The 17,669-nt window shown below is 42.1% G+C and overlaps 1 protein-coding gene across 3 annotated transcripts; it reads left to right on the top strand.

The window, feature by feature from the left end:
* Positions 1 to 10,426: 10,426 nt before the first annotated feature.
* LOC105008387 (polycomb group RING finger protein 5-A) lies at positions 10,427 to 17,218 on the top strand. Of its 3 annotated transcripts, none has more exons than XM_010867679.3 (9): positions 10,427 to 10,579; positions 11,535 to 11,821; positions 12,162 to 12,258; positions 12,431 to 12,486; positions 12,723 to 12,782; positions 13,092 to 13,234; positions 14,258 to 14,356; positions 14,434 to 14,523; positions 15,705 to 17,218. In XM_010867679.3, exons 2-9 carry the CDS (start codon positions 11,710 to 11,712, stop codon positions 15,750 to 15,752), a joined length of 705 nt encoding a protein of 234 aa, XP_010865981.1. In that variant the 5' UTR covers positions 10,427 to 10,579; positions 11,535 to 11,709; the 3' UTR covers positions 15,753 to 17,218. The 3 variants fall into 3 exon arrangements, with proteins under 3 accessions (XP_010865981.1, XP_010865980.1, XP_019901771.1); XM_010867678.3 differs by having other exon boundaries at positions 13,092 to 13,240; XM_020046212.2 differs by lacking the exon at positions 10,427 to 10,579 and adding an exon at positions 10,853 to 11,265 and having other exon boundaries at positions 13,092 to 13,240.
* The last annotated feature ends 451 nt before the right edge of the window (positions 17,219 to 17,669 follow it).

Genomic DNA, 17,669 nt, shown 5'->3' with positions numbered 1-17,669 from the left:
AGAATGATTAACTTTTCATTAGGCTTAATTTCAAACTGGGTTTAATGTTTGGTGCCACAAGATGTATAAATAAACCTTGATTTAGGTCAGTTGAGGAGTTAATCCATGCCAATCCACCCTTCCTGACACCTTGGACCCCCTCCAATTTGCATATCGCCCCACCAGATCTATAGTTAATGCCATTGCCCTGACTGCACACACCACCCTCTCCCACCTGGAAAAGGGTAACCCATATGCGAAGATACTGTTTGTGGACTACAGTTCTGCATTCAACACAATTGTGCCCACAAAGCTCGTTCCAAAGCTCCGGACCCTGGGTCTTAACACCTCCCTTTGCAACTGGATCCTGGACTTCCTGACGGATCAGACCCCAGGGGGTGAGAATGGGCAACCTCACCTCCTCTATGCTGACCCTGAGCACTGGAGCCCTCAGGGCTGTGAACTCAGTCCCCTCCTGTACTCCCTGATCACGCAGGACACAGCTCCAACGTCATACTTTTGCAGATGACAACACCATCCTGAGTGTCATCTCCAACAACGATGAGACAGAATACAGAGAAGAGGTTAGTGACTTGGCTACATGATGCCAGGACAACAACCTTACAGGTGCACCACTGAGAGCATCCTCTCAGGCTGCATTACTGCATGGTACAGCTGCTGCTCCGCTGCTGACTGCAAGGCCCTCCAGAGGGTAGTGACGTCATCAGCATCATCTCCCTTCCGTGGAAGGCATCTACTACACACGATGTCTTAGGAAAGCATGGAACATCCTAAAGACTACAGCCACCCAGGCTATGATCTGTTCACACTGCTGCCGTCTGGTAGACATTGCCAGAGCACCATTACACACACTTCCAGACTCACAAGCAGTTTTTACCCCCAGACCATAAGGCTCCTCAACCAGCAACCGAAATCTATTGATCACATGAACACTTCATATGCTCTAGTCACTTTCTATTTACACTCATGCACATTTTAATGTATCCCTTTATTGGCACTACAACATTCATATTTATAATATTTAAGATCTCTATTCATACTGTCCATGTTCCCATTTCTACATAATTTGATTATGTATATCTTGTATTTTCTGTTATTATGTTTACTTTATAGATTTCTTAATTACTATGCAGATGTTGCTTCCCATGTCACAATAATTTCACTTCAGAATGAGTCACGTTATTCAGTGCACTTGACAAATACAATTATTTGACTTTTGCTAGCCACCAAAGTAGAAAGCTAACATGGCTAATACTTTGCTAATGATAGCAACGTAGCTAGGTGTATGCCATTATGTTTTTAGAGAACAGTTTGGATAAGAGATTTTATTTACCCGATGTAGAAGGCAAACAGTCTGCCTGGATGCAACTTTTTGGTAGTTAGATTGAGCATGCGCATACCTGTGCTAAATCCTAAAAATCATTAATTGAATCAAACTGAAATATTTAGGCTTGCATGTAACTTTTTTAGTTTATGAAAAGAATCATTAATCATTTCCTCAAATCAAAAAGTGTAGGTTGTTCAAATTAACTAATCATCAATGGCAATAATTGCATGGACTTAATATAGACTTTAATCTTTAATATAGACTTTTTAAGACATTTTACACTGCTAAATTTTAAACAAAAGGCTTCCACACTGGCGATGGCAACAGGGTAAAACAGCTGGCATTCCAATCTGGACCGTTATACATTGAACAAAATTATAAATGCAACACTTGTTTTTGCCCCCATTTATCATGAGCTGAACTCAAAGATCTAAGACTTTCTCTATGTACACAAAAGGCCCATTTCTCTCAAATATTGTTCACAAATCTGTCTAAATCTGTTTTAGTGAGCACTTCTCCTTTGCCGAGATAATCCATCCACCTCACAGGTATGGCATATCAAGATGCTGATAAGACAGCATGATTATTGCACAGGTGTGCCTCAGGCTGGCCACAATAAAAGGCCACTCTAAAATTTGCAGTTAAATCACACAGCACAATGCCACAGATGTTTTGAGTGTGCAATTGGCATGCTGACTGCAGGAATGTCCACCAGAGCTGTTGCCTGTGAATTTCTCTACCATAAGCCGTCTCAAAAGGCGTTTCAGAGAATTTGGCAGTGCATCCAACCGGCCACACAACCGCAGACCACGTGTAACCACACCAGCCCAGGACCTCCACGTCCAGCATCTACACTTCCAAGATCGTCTGAGACCAGCCACCCGGACAGCTGCTGCAACAATCGCATAACCAAAGAATTTCTGCACAAACTGTCAGAAACCGTCTCAGGGAAGCTCATCTGTATGCTCGTAATCCTCATTGGGGTCTTGACCTGACTGCAGTTAGTCATCGTAACCGACTTGAGTGTGCAAATGCTCACATTCGATGGAGTCTGGCACTTTGCAGAGGTGTTCTCTTCACAGATGAATTCCGGTTTTCACTGTACAGGGCAGATGGCAGACACTATGGCGTTGTGTGGGTGAGCGGTTTGCTGATGTCAACATTGTGGATTGTGTGGCCCATTGTGGCGGTGTGGTTATGGTATGGGCAGGCGTGTGTTATGGACAACAAACACAGGTGCGTTTTACGAAATCTTGAGGCCCATTTTTGTGCCATTCATCCACGACCATCACCTCATGTTGCAGCATGATAATGCATGGCCCCATGTTGTATGGTCTAATTAGCATATTGATATGCCACACCTGTGAGGTGGATGGATTTTCTTGGCAAAGGAGAAGTGCTCACAAACACAGATTTAGACAGATTTGTGAACAATATTTGAGAGAAATAGGCCTTTTGTGTACATAGAGAAAGTCTTATATCTTTGAGTTCGGCTCATGATAAATGGGGGCAAAAACAAAAGTATTGCGTTTATAATTTTATTCAGTGTATATAAATGGATGGGAAGTATAACCGCACTGTGGTGCAGTTGGTACAGCATTCTAACTTACAGGGGCAGTAAATATAGTCAATACAAATCCGGAAAAAACTATATATTCCACCCACTCATGGTCTAATAGTTTTTTTGGCTCTCTAAAGATACAATACAGAATATAGTACCATATTCTGTGGGGGGACTAAAGTATCCAAATACACCACCATTCCAAAATAATCAATGAATGCATTTTTCATTACACTGAAAGCGTCACTGTCAAATGATATTGTTTATATAATCAACTGTATACATCATAATCAGAAGTATGTTGACACATACCCTGCATTTTATGTCATGTCTAAACAATGCTGGTGTACAGTTTTTTAGAAGGTTTTTTCTTTAAATTTGATTTAGTTCAGGGCACTCTCTCTGTCATTTATAAACATTTACAATTTTATTACTTAGCCAACCCACATTGGAATGGCTATGTGTGTCTATCCTAAAAAGTGCTGCAGTCCCTGACAATGATAAAATTCCCAATCTACAGTGGGGAGAACAAGTATTTGATACACTGCTGATTTTGCAGATTTTCCCACTTATAAAGCATGTAGAAGTCTGTCATTTTTATCATAGGTACTCTTCAACAGTGAGTGACAGAGTCTAAAACAAAAATCCAGAAAATCACACTGTGATTTTTAAGTAATTAATTTGCATTTTATTGCATAAAATAAGTGTATGATACATCAGAAAAGCAGAACTTAATATTTGGTACAGAAACCTTTGTTTGTAATTACAGAGATTACGTTTCCTGTAGTTCTTGACCAGGTTTGCACACACTGCAGCAGGGATTTTGGCCCACTCCTCCATACAGACCTTCTCCAGATCCTTCAGGTTTCAGGGCTGTCGCTGGGCAATACGGACTTTCAGCTCCCTCCAAAGATATTCTATTGGGTTCAGGTCTGGAGAATGGCTAGGCCACTCCAGGACCTTGAGATTCTTATTACGGAGCCACTTCTTAGTTGCCCTGGTTGTGTGTTTCGGGTCATTGTCAGGCTGGAAGACCCAGCCACGACCCATCTTCAATGTTCTTACTGAGGGAAGGAGGTTGTTGGCCAAGATCTCACAATACATGGCCCCATCCATCCTCCCCTCAATACAGTGCAGTCGTCCTGTCCCCTTTGCCGAAAAGCATCCCCAAAGAATGATGTTTCCACCTCCATGCTTCACGGGTGGGATAGTGTTCTTGGGGATGTACTCATCCTTCTTCTTCCTCCAAACATGGCGGGTGGAGTTTAGACCAAAAAGCTCTATTTTTGTGTCATCAGACCACATGGCCTTCTCCCATTCCCCCTCTGGATCATCCAGATGGTCATTGGCAAACTTCAGACGGGCATGGACATGCGCTGGCTTGAGCTGGGGGACCTTGTGTGTGCTGCAGGATTTTAATCCATGACGGCGTAGTGTGTTATTAATGGTTTACTTTGAGACTGTGTTCCCAGCTCTCTTCAGGTCATTGACCAGGTCCTGCCGTATAGTTCTGGGCTGATCCCTCACCTTCCTCATGATCACTGGGGCATGGAGCCCCAGACCGAGGGAGATTGACCGTCATTTTGAACTTCTTCCATTTTCTAATAATTGCGCCAACAGTTGTTGCCTTCCCACCAAGCGGCTTGCCTATTGTCCTGTAGCCCATCCCAGCCTTGTGCAGGTCTACAATTTTATCCCTGATGTCCTTACACAGCTCTCTGGTCTTGACCATTGTGGAGAGTTTGGAGTCTGTTTGATTGAGTGTGTGGACAGGTGTCTTTTATACAGGTAACAAGTTCAAACAGGTGCAGTTAATACAGGTAATGAGTAGAGAACAGGAGGGCTTCTGAAAGAAAAACTAACAGGTCTGTGAGAGCCGGAATTATTACTTGTTGGTAGGTGATCAAATATTTATGTCATGCAATAAAATGAAAATTAATTAGAAAAAAACCCTACAATGTGATTTTCTGGATTCTTGTTTTAGATTCCGTCTCTCACAGTTGAAGTGTACCTATGATAAAAATTACAGACCTCTACATGCTTTGTAAGTAGGAAAACCTGCAAAATCGGCAGTGTATCAAATACTTGTTCTCCCCACTGTATGTTGCTCCCTTCACAGTAAGAATGGTGTTCTTTTGGTAATTTGAATTAGCGCCAAACAAAACGCTTTACTTTCACGCCAAATAGTTCCATTTTAATTTTGTCAGACCACAAAAAAGTTTGCATAGCTCCTATTTATTTGTTTGCTTTAAACAGGCTTTGTGCAACAGTTTGAGCTACAGTGAGGGAAAAAGATTTTTGATTCCCTGCTGATTTTGTGCATTTTCCCACTGACAAAGAAATTATCGGTCTATAATTTAATGGTAGGTTTATTTAAACAGTGAGAGAAAGAATAACAACAACAAAATCCAGAAAAACTACTGTCAAAAAAGTTATAAAATGATTTGCATTTCAATGAGTGAAATAAGTATTTGATCCCCTCTCAATCAGAAAGATTTCTGGCTCCCAGGTGTCTTTTATACAAGTAATGAGCTGAGATTAGGAACACACTCTTAAAGGGAGTGCTTCTAATCTCAGTTTGTTACCTGTATGAATGAGACCTGTCCACTGAAGCAATCAATCAGATTCCAAACCCTCCACCATGGTCAAGAACAAAGAGCTGTCCAAGGATGTCAGGGACAAGATTGAAGACCTACACAAGGCTGGAATGGGCTAAAAGACCATTGCCAAGCGGCTTGGTGAGAAGGTGACAACAGTTGGTGTGATTATTCGCAAATGGAAGAAACAGAAAATAAATGTAACTCTACCTCGGTCTGGGGCTCCATGCAAGATCTCACATTGTGGAGTTGCAATGATCATGAGAACGGTGAGGAATCAGCCCTGAACTACACGGGAGGATCTTGTCAATGATCTCTTGGTAGCTGGGACCATATTCACCAATGAAACAACTGGTAACACACTACGCCGTGAAGGACTGAAATCCTGCAGCGCTCGCAAGGTCCCCCTGCTCAAGAAAGCACATGCCCAGGCCTGTCTGAAGTTGGCCAATGAACATCTGAATGATTCAGAGGAGAACTGGGTGAAAGTGTTGTGGTCACATGAGACCAAAATCAAGCTCTTTGGCATCAACTCAACGTGTTTCGAGGAGGAGGAATGTTGCCTATGACCCCAAGAACACCATCCCCACTGTCAACCATGGTGTTGACCATGGTGTTGATGCTTTGGGGGTGTTTTTCTACTAAGGGGACAGGACAACTTCACTGCATCAAAGGGACGATGGACGGTGCCATGTACCATCAAATCTTGGGTGAGAACCTCATTCCCTCAGCCAGGGCATTGAAAACGGGTCGTGGATTGATTTCCAGCATGAAAATGACCCAAAACACACGGCCAAGGCAACAAAGGAGTGGCTCAAGAAGAAGCACATTAAGGTCCTGGAGTGGCCTAGCAAGTCTCCAGACATTAATCCCATAAAAAATCTGTGGAGGGAGTTGAAGGTTCGAGTTGACATACGTCAGCCTTGAAACTTTAATGACTTGGTGAAGATCTGCAAAGAGGAGTGGGACAAAATCCCTCCTGAGATGTGTGCAAACCTGGTGGCCAACTACAAAAAACGTCTGACCTCTGTGATTGCCAATAAGGGTTTTGCCACCAAATACTAAGACATGTTTTGCAGAGGTCTCGAATAATTATTTCACCGATTAAAATTCACATAAATTTATAATATTTTTGACATTTTTTAAATTATAGACTGATCAAATTCTTTGTCAGTGGGCAAACGTACAAAATCAGCAGGGGATCAAATACCTTCCCCTCACTGTATAGTATGTATACTGTGACTATGACTATAAATTGTTTTATTCCAGGAGGGGAAATTATCACAACACCAGTAGAAAATGGGTGGCATTGTCTGTTTGCTCTGAGTTTGTCTATCAAAGATAGGAAGTTCACTTTTGATAGGAGGTAATCTGCCCAAGAGTTGTTTTGGATCCATATGGGCATAAGCTTTCTTTCTATGTTTTGTTATTGCCAAATATGTCTTCAGGCATTGCGGCCCAATAGCTCCACCATCATCCTATTTGTCCACAGCACAATGTTCCAGTCGTTTTGTAGTCTTTACCCAGGTGTTGTCAGGCAAATGTTAATCGTGTATTGATATTATTTTTTGAGAGCAGAGGCTTCTTCCTTCCTGACTACCTATGTAGGTGAAGTTTGTGCAGTCTCTTTCTTAATGTTGGCTCCTGAACCTCAACATTGATTGTGGCAAGAGAGGCCTATACAGGTGCTGGTCATAAAATTAGAATATCATCAAAAAGTTGATTTATTTCAGTAATTCCATTCAAAAAGTGAAACTTGTATAATGTATTCATTAATTCCACACAGACTGATATATTTCAAGTGTTTATTTCTTTTAATTTTGATGATTATAACTGACAACTAATGAAAACCCCAAATTCAGTATCTCAGAAAATGTGAATATTGTGAAAAGGTTCAATATTGAAGACACCTGGTGCCACACTCTAATCAGCTAATTAACCCAAAACACCTGCAAAAGCCTTTAAATGATCTCTCAGTCGAGTTCTGTAGGCAACACAATCATGGAGAAGACTGCTGACTTGACAGCTGTCCAAAAGACGACCATTGACACCTTGCACAAGGAGGGCAAGACACAAAAGGTCATAGCTAAAGAGGCAGCCTGTTCACAGAGCTGTGTCCAAGCACATTAATAGAGAGGCGAAGGGAAGGAAAAAATGTGGTAGAAAAACGTGTACAAGCAATAGGGATAACCGCACCCTGGAGAGGATTGTGAAACAAAACCCATTCAAAAATGTGGGGGAGATTCACGAAGAGTGGACTGCAGCTGGAGTCAGTGCTTCAAGAACCACCACACACAGGCATATGCAAGACATGGGTTTCAGCTGTTGCATTCCTTGTGTCAAGCCACCCTTGAAAAGACACAGCGTCAGTAGCGTCTCGCCTGGGCTAAAGACAAAAAGGACTGGACTGCTGCTGAGTTATGTTCTCTGATGAAAGTACATTTTGCATTTCCTTTGGAAATCAAGGTCCCAGAGTCTGGAGGAAGAGAGTCACATGCACAAAATCCACGTTGCTTGAAGTCCAGTGTAAAGTTTCCATAGTCAGTGATGGTTTGGGGTGCCATGTCATCTGCTGGTGTTGGTCCACTGTGTTTTCTGAGGTCCAAGATCAACGCAGCCGTCTACCCGGAAGTTTTAGAGCACTTCATGCTTCCTGCTGCTGACCAACTTTATGGAGATGCAGATTTCATTTTCCAAAGAGACCTGGAACCTGCACACAGTGCCAAAGCTACCAGTACCTGGTTTAAGGACCATGGTATCCCTGTTCTTAATTGGCCAGCAAACTCGCCTGACCTTAACCCTATAGAAAAGGTATGGGGTATTGTGCGATACGCCAGACCCAACAATGCAGAAGAGCTGAAGGCCACCATCAGAGCAGCCTGGGCTCTCATAACACCTGAGCAGTGCCACAGACTGATCAACTCCATGCCACGCCGCAGTAATTCAGGCAAAAGGAGCCCCAACTAAGTATTGAGTAGTGTACATGCTCATACTTTTCATGTTCATACTTTTCACTTGGCCAACATTTCTAAAAATCATTTTTTTGTATTGTTCTTAAGTAATATTCAAATTTTCAGAGATACTGAATTTGTGATTTTCATTAGTTGTCAGTTATAATCAACACAATTAAAATAACATTTTAAATAACATTTGAAATATATCAGTCTGTGTGTAATCAATTAATATAATATACAAGTTTCACTTTTTGAATGGAATTACTGAAATAAATCAACTTTCTGATGATATTCAAATTTTATGACCAGCACCTGTAGATTCCTTAATGTTTTCATGGTGTTCTTAGAAACTGTGAGCATCTTTCGGTCCGGTCTTGGGTTGAATTGTGGGGTGACTTGTCCTATGTTGATTTCCAGTGGTCTGGAATTTTTTCTATTTGTAAATGATCGATCAGATGGTTGAATGTACTTCCTATTGCTTGGAAATTGAATGATCATTTTCAAATTGTTTGCACTTATTTTGATGCACCTGATTCAAATTTAGCCATTTTATATTGTGGTTAAATTAGGGGTGTCCTCAGAACACATTTTTATTTACAGCAGCACCTGGGAACAATTAGGGTTAAGTGCCTTGCTCAGGGACAGAACAAAAGGATTTTCACCTTCCTTGCCCAAGAGTTCCACCTAGCAACTTAAGATGCTATAATCACAAGGCTATCTGTCATCTTTCATGATTTCCATAGTAAAGATAGGGAGGTTTCTGCATTTCGTATGATTTAAAATGTAGTGTGATTTTGGTTCTTAAAAACTCATAGAACACAGGTTGAGGAACTGAGGGTTTAGCCTAAATACGCATTTGGCAAGTGTAACTTAAATGTTTAATCATTGAATCTTAAACTGTGGTCGTGCTGAGTCTGCAGGGCCAACCCCTGGCCATAGGCCAAGGCTGTGCATAACCCCCGATGTCAAGGGTGGCCCAAAGGTCAGCTGGTCTCCATAATTTTTAAGAAGCCTGATGGGGTGAGTTGATGGAAAGATTAAACCCCTGAGTGGCATTTGGGAGAACATTTCCTTTAGGATCTACCAGTTTTCTTGGGTATATATGCTAGAAACCTGATGGGTGAGTTGATGGAGAGGCCAGCCCCTGATTGTGGACTGAAGCTAATAGCTGGCCTCCTGGCAGGATTAGGCCCTGGTCATGGACTGAAGTTGTAATGAGCATACAGATGGAGCTTCCAGTTCTAATGCTCGAATACAAAATGGAAGGACAAGCCAATGCACAATGTTCAGTAGGGTTACGTGTGTCGTGTGAAGCTTACATTCCAGTCCTGAAATATAACGGAATAAGTAACTTAATTAGTTTTTCTATTAAAATGTAATTTAAAATCTAAATATGTCTTACCCACCTCTGTCCTTGAGGTTTTCCTGAATTTGTCAAATTTATCAAACGTAATTTGCGTAGCAGTCAGAAGTGGCTCCTGTATAGCTTAGTTGGTTGATTCCCGGGGAGCAGTATGAAAAAGTAACCCTCACTGCTATGTCACTCTGGAGACAAGCTTGTGATAAATATAAGTGCCATTATTTTCCCTGGATGCCAAGAAGACAATACTTTTCAAATCCTTCTGTAAAGGCATTTTGAGGTAGAATGATACATTTGTATGTTTCTGTAGAAAGATCTCATTTGAGGTATCCAAAATCTTTATTCAAAAATAAAACTTTTTCCAAGAATCACTGCTGTTTCACAATAGCACCCAGCAATGATACACAAGATCTCCAGAAACACAACCAAATTATTGTTTTTACAATAGCATGGCTTTTATAGTATATCCCTGAATTGCTATTCGAAATAAATTTTTGTAATAAATTTGTAGGGAAATTAATATGACTCATTTTGTCAAAACAAGAAATATGAGTAATTTGGGTTGCAAAAGTAGCCTATGATGAATTGGCAGCATCACACGCGCTAGTGACTCTCCCGCCCACTTTTCCAATCTGTGTGGCTGCGAGGCAGAGGTAAATTCCGTATTCTTGCCACTAGTATCATACTACGTCGCTGAATTCACCAATAACGCAGTGTCACGGATTGCCTGTTCTTCTACCTGCTATTATAACCTCATTGAAAAGGTTGAGAGTTTACAAGGTAAGAATTAAATGTTGCCGATATCGTTGAAACGTTTCAGACAAAAATCGAATGTAGCCTATCGGTTTATAATTCCCGTAATAGCCTACAGTCAAAACTTTAACGGTAGGATGATGGCTCGTGTGTCGTGAGTGAAATGATATGCACTACTGTATTTAGATTGCTAATGCTAGTGCACGTTAATGTTTTTGTTTGAAGCAGATGCATTGAGCTCGTCCACTGCCTTCACTTCGTACGGCTAATCCTAGCAAGTCGCAACTTTGTTTCAAGTAGCCTACGTGGTGTACATTTCGTTGTGGCTACAGTAGCCATATGTTTGAGGCTTCAGTGTTGTTTTGATAGAGGTGACGCAAACCGTGACGTTTTCTACGTTGAGATAATCCTACCGTAGTCTACCGATTTTCACTACGAAGCGTATGGTCCTTGTATTTCTTAACTGCGTATCAAGGATTTTTCTAGCAAACCGAGGGAGGCATTTGAATGACGTTTACGCCGCTATGTGCTGCGCTATGTACTGAATATCAGTTCTGCTGGAATACTATTTTTAATTTGTTTGCAAGCGTGTTTTATCATTAAGATAAATAAGCAGTCTTGTTGTTATTGCATCACTAATTATGTGGGTGGATTGGCAGTTGATATTTTTCCTGAAGTGTTATTTTGACAGGCGTAACGCATCCATTAACGCTGTAAATACTTTTATTTATATTTGTGTCATGTATGACCTGTTCTGTCGTTTTGTTTTGCTTGATGAACATACACATGTTCTGTTTTATGGAGTAACCTGTGTTAGACAAGTAATTTAGCTGATAGTCTTATTAAAAGATACTAACACAGTGAGTGCATGTCTTTTTGTACTTTGTTGCACTGGCCCCATGTAGAAATCAAACCCATCTGCATGCAGCAAATGACATAATATTTTTTCTTCGTTGTCTGTGTTCTATACTATATCTGCCAGGAAACCTGAGGGTAATGGTCTTCAGAAGAATGTTTCCCGGCCGATGAAGATTGGCTGAGGATGACAAAGATGAGGAAAATATAGGGGTCACCCCAGCAGTGTCGGGGGCTGCAGGGACCTCTGTGATTACTGACCCCTCGTCCCTGACCTCCCAAGCTCTGTACACTGGCTGGCTATGGCCGCACAGAGGACACCCCTGGTTAGAGACTTTAACCACTTCATCACTTGCTCTCTGTGCAGAGGTTATTTGATCAAACCCACCACGGTCACTGAGTGTCTACACACATGTAAGTGTCCCTTTCCAAAACCTAACCCAAAAGAGAATTCTTCCACCCATTCATTTTAATTCCAACCCTAACAATAACTTCACCTTTTTAATATTAAGTTGTACCCTCAACCTAATCTTTAAGATGGAAATAGCTTTTTCCTAGTAATGACTGGCTGAAAGCCTTGTGATAATTGATTTGTCAGGTTTTACGATCTCTGTGGGAACTTATGGTACTCAAATGTTTTGTTACACCTGGATCCAACACACACACACACCATCCCTTCACACACATCCTCTCCCAAAGCCACTGTAAGCTTCATACATTATGTAATACTTATAGGAGTTGTCTTGTTTTCCAGTTTGTAAGAGCTGCATCATCCAACACTTTGAAGACAGTAATGACTGTCCCAAATGTGGCATTCAAGTTCATGAAACTAACCCTCTAGAGATGCTAAGGTAAGATCCATACTCATTCATTAGCTCTAATACTCTGGCAGACAAAAAAGCAAACAACAAACACTTTGTTTTGAACACTGCAAGTGCTCCGTCAACACAAATCACAGCTTCCTCTTTGTCTTAACCCTTCTGGCTTCCTCTCTCTTCTCTTTAATTGGCCTCTCCCTTTCAGGTTAGACAAAACTCTGGAGGAAATCATTTTCAAGCTTGTGCCTGGACTTCGAGAAAGTAAGTTTCTATCAACTATGCACTTGACAAATGGTATATGTACCGGGGCATTTTTCTTAAATGTGTTTTAGTAGTTTAGCAGATACTTTCATCCAGAGGTACTTACAGCTTGTGCATTCATCTTTAGATAGCTGCCTTTATTTTATTGGGGGACAGTTGTCATTTGATTACTGGGACTGGATCTCATGAGATGATCTTTATGTTTTTAATGTTCTTTATGACTGTGTGTGATCCAGAAGAGGAACAGCAGGAGATTGATTTCTGGAGGAAGAATAAGTCAAAAGAAAATGGCCAAGGTATGGAATAAATCTCAGTGATGTCCTGCTCACCACTTGCATTTGGTCCTACTTGTACTGTACACACTGAAGAAGGCTTGAACACAATTCCTGATGTTGTCAATAGCATATCAATTGAGTATGCTTTATGCACACAAAAAACTATTCAGACCATCATGCATTTTGCTGCACTGGGTCTTAATGTCAGATAATACAGTAATAAGAATGTTATTATATGTTGTTAAAGTAAATCACGGGTATTGGACAACTCTCTCTTCTAGACTGGCTAGAATAATTTCCTAAAACCATTTGTACCTTGCTATCCCACAGGAGACAGCCTTGGATCTAAAAGGCTTCGGCACAGTGATGATGAAGATGGTGATGAAGATGGTCAAGATTACCACAGGAGCGACCCCCAGATAGCCGTCTGTCTGGACTGTCTCCACAGCAATGTCCGTGCAGGAGAAGACACAGTTAAGGTTATGCCTGTGTCTGTATTTGGCTGAATTATTTTTCTCTTCACATGTGTTCCATGGCAGTGTTCCGTGGGTAGTATGGGAGTGTTCCATGGCAGTGTTCCGTGGGTAGTATGGGAGTGTTCCATGGCAGTGTTCTGTGGGTAGTATGGGAGTGTTCCGTGGGAGTGTTCCGTGGGTGGTATGGGAGTGTTCAGTGGGTGGTATGGGAGTGTTCCCTGAGTAGTATGGGAGTGTTCCGTGGGTAGTATGGGAGTGTTCCATGGGAGTGTTCCCTGGGTAGTATGGGAGTGTTGTATGGGAGTGTTCCCTGGGTAGTATGGGAGTGTTGTATGGGAGTGTTCCCTGGGTAGTATGGGAGTGTTCCCTGGGTAGTATGGGAGTGTTCCCTGGGTAGTATGGGAGTGTTGTATGGGATTGTTCCCTGGGTAGTATGGGAGTGTTCCCTGGGTAGTATGGGAGTGTTGTATGGGAGTGTTCCCTGGGTAGTATGGGAGTGTTCCCTGGGTAGTATGGGAGTGTTCCCTGGGTAGTATGGGAGTGTTCCCTGGGTAGTATGGGAGTGTTCCATGGGTAGTATGGGAGTGTTCCATGGGAGTGTTCCCTGGGTAGTATGGGAGTGTTCCCTGGGTAGTATGGGAGTGTTCCGTGGGAGCGTTCCATGGGTAGTATGGGAGTTTTCCGTGGGTGTGTTCTGTTGGTTGTATGGGTGTGTTCTGTGGGAGTGTTCCATGGGTTGTATGGGAGTGTTCTGTGGTTAGTATGGGAGTGTTCCGTGCGAGTGTTCCATGGGAGTGTAGTATGGGAGTGTTCCATGGGAGTGTAGTATGGGAGTGTTCCGTGGGTGGTATGGGAGTGTTCCATGGGAGTGTAGTATGGGAGTGTTCCGTGGGTTGTGTGGGAGTGTTCCATGGGTCATATGGGAGTGTTCAGTAGCCTTTGGAGTATGTTTTTCAATATGCCCAAGCCACATCAGATGTCCTTTATGATCTGACAGTGACATCCTCTTGTCCATCTCAGGGATTGATGAAGAAGTTCATTCGCTGCTCTAGTCGAGTCACAGTGGGAACCATCAAGAAGTTCCTCAGTTTAAAGTTAAAGCTTTCCAGCTCCTGTGAGGTAAGACCTTTAGGACTAGTAGTCTAACACCAGTATGTGCCTCTGTGGTTTCTTACATGTGAGCCCCTCTCTCTCAGCTGGACGTTCTGTGCAACGGGGAGATCATGGGGAAGGACCACACTCTAGAGTTCATCTACATGACCCGCTGGAGGCTGCAAGGTGACAATGTGAGTATATTATGTCATTTCCTGCTTCTGTGCCTCTCTCCGTGCTTCCCATCTCAGCCAGTTGTTAGGAAACCTCTGCACTTGTCAGTCCTGTTATTGATCCATACACACTCTGGCATGGCCCAGTATTTTCCACACCCATCCAAATGCCCAATACAGCATGGAGCTCACAGGGCCGGATGACATCATGGGATCGGGTTATTGTTTAGTCATTTCCTGCCTGTCCCTGCCATCTGACCGGCTGTCCTCACCCTGGCAGGTCAGCTTGAGCTTCTCTGTTTTCTTCCCAAACTGTCACCACCACTGTCACACATTAGTCTACTGGGAAGCGGAGCATGTTGGGGGGCTCTGGTATTTGCTGTGCGTGCGTGCGTGAAAAAGAAGGTTATGAATGGGCTCAAACTTGTGTAAAGCCTCTGACAAGTGCAACAGCTGCCTCTGTTCGGGGAAGGGCCAATTGAATAAGTTACTAGACTCCTCCCCGGCCAGCACAGGGAATGGACCGTTCATCCAACAGTAGCCCAGACGTACACGGGTGTCTTAGTAACGGTTTCAGCTAGTTGATAGACATTTATCCTATGGACTGTTTTCATAGTCAGCATTTCGCTTTTCTTTTAGCATGATGGGAATTAAACCTTCACTCCCCCCCCCCCCCCCCCCCCCCGTACTGTTCGTGTTACCATTTCAGATACTTAGTGGGTCTTGACTGTTGGCTCCCAAATGCAGTGTTATAAATATATCCGTGCAGTTTTCTAGATGAATATCCAGCAGACACCTAGGAATTATTAGTAGCAGGTGGTTTGGACTAACTGCGTGTAGTTCCTGTCATAGAGAAACCACAAATACCGTAGCTTGTTGCCATGCACCTGAATGTCCAATACTGCCTCCTGTCTTCTTTCAGCTGTCAGCCGTAGGGATGTGGGATGGTTCACAGGGAAGTGTGTTCTTAAAACAACGTCCAGGAAAATGTTGGTTTTGAAGTCAGTTAAAAGGGGCAGTTCTGTCTCTTGGCATGACTTCCTGTAGAATACGGGCTATTTGAGTTGGAATTGCAAAGCTCATTAGTTAAATACACTTGGCTTGTTATAATGTGCCAGCATCTGTGCTGTTTATTTTGCAGGTCTGTTTATTTTTGCAGGTAACAGAAAATCAACAACACTAATGTCTCTTTCTACACTCAGACATACCCCATGGTCCTGGAATACAGACCGCGAATAGACTTTGGCTGAACGAAGCCCTTGAGAAGCCTTCCTCGGCAAACCAAGCAGTGACTGGATGTACCTACAGCCAAGGCCGGGAAGTCATTCCTTCTGAACATTTTGGCCCTTCTATACGTTTGACACATTCATTTTTTTCTTCAGTTTTTAGTTCTGTTGTGTCCCTCGTTGTCGGAAATGATGTGCTTGTGGCCAAAGTGATCTTTGAGACAACTAGGTGGATGTTTAGCTAAAGTATAGCTGTATGAATATAAATGTATCAACATCTTATTTATTAGCCAGGTAATCAGGTACCCTGGCAGTGATAATGAGCATGCAACTGCATGATAAATGCAAGTTGGACGGCGTGAATAGATAATTTTTTTTAGAAGATCAAAAGGGAGGATTCAAGCGACTTCAAGGGCTCTGACTGGAGGCCTGACTAACAAGAAATGTTAATTTATAAATGTAATTTTCCTCCTCTCTTTATAAATGCATAGAAAACTTCCACAGATTTGCCTGCAATCAATCAATTAGGAAACTTTTCATGTGACAGAGCAGCCTAATATTGGCAACAGGTTTCAGAGTCTAAACCTTAAGGCCATTTGTCTTCATTCTGACTTATGCTCAGTTATTAACCAGTCTGACATGCTATTGAAACCTGCAAAAAAAAAAAATTCTGGCAGAGGCTGGGGAGCCTGCAAGATGAGGAGAAAAACATTAAGCCTCTTTCGCGCACGTACAGACAGACAGACAGACAGACAGACACACACACACACACACCCATGAACTAAACCCATCCTGCAGTGTGATTATCCTGGCTCCTGCCAATCTCAGACCTGCACTAATATCTTATTTGGCACCTGTCAGAATGAGCAGCAGGTATTTCTTTTAGTTTTTTCAGATTGATCTTGGTATCTTTTTAGGCTAGTGAGATACTATTTGAAAATTTTCGAAGGGAATCCTTAACCCCAGCGGTGTGTACATTTCGTATTGTTACTAAACATTCGACATCGAACTGTTGGGTTTTCTTGAAGTCGTCATGAATTAGATGTCATTACAGCACTTACAGTATATATTAATTATATACACCAATTATGCCAATTCTGGATACGTTTTATCACTGAATAGCTTTGGGCACTGTAAAAACTGGTTTTAGCTAGCCATCTCAAGTTCAAACTTTTACACTGTAGTCTATGTTTATTTGATTTATACGTGTAAAACATTGATGTAAGTCTGTGGCAGTGAAACCAAGCTAATCTGCTGATAATAACAAAGAGCCCATCCCACTAGAGGCCTCGGACCAATAGCCATGGGTCACCATTGTATTTTTCTACAAAATAACGAAATAAGAAAGCGTGTACATACTACGATCAAAGACTTATGCTGCTTAGAATAATACATTTTTGAATCATATGATGAAGCTGTATAGAAAGATTGTACCTATCTGTATTTGATTTAGAATTATAATTGATTAATAAATTAAATGATTTATTCTGTCTACTGTTTATGGGCTTATTTTGCAAGTGACATGTATTTTTTGTTTGGTTGGCTTGGGCTTTGAGCCCCAGGAGCCAAGTCAGTTGTCAGGATAGACAGGTCGGTGTAATAAACTGATGGAGATGATGTTTGTTTCTCCAATAATCCTGCAAATGGCATGTTCACATGGTTCTAGTCTGTATTCAGTTTCTTACCAAACCCAATGTAAAAATATGCAAACGGTTCCTGTTCAAACCAGTGTACCCTCTTCTGGCCTTCTGTTGTATAGATGATGTTGGTCTGTTTATCTAGCTTAACAGTCAGAGGTATCGTGTTTCTAGATATTAAAAGCAGTAAGGATGTGAAATGCATCAGCCCAACTTAATCAGGACAGACAAAACGGGGTGGGAATGCACAAACGCATGCGCGCACTCAGTCTCTCTCTTGCTCTCTCTATCTGTCAGTTTTTGT

Source organism: Esox lucius, chromosome 5, assembly GCF_011004845.1.
Source record: "Esox lucius isolate fEsoLuc1 chromosome 5, fEsoLuc1.pri, whole genome shotgun sequence".
NCBI classification, from domain to species: domain Eukaryota; kingdom Metazoa; phylum Chordata; class Actinopteri; order Esociformes; family Esocidae; genus Esox; species Esox lucius.
Note: the sequence above shows the minus strand (reverse complement) of the source record. Positions and strands in the feature narration are given on the sequence as shown.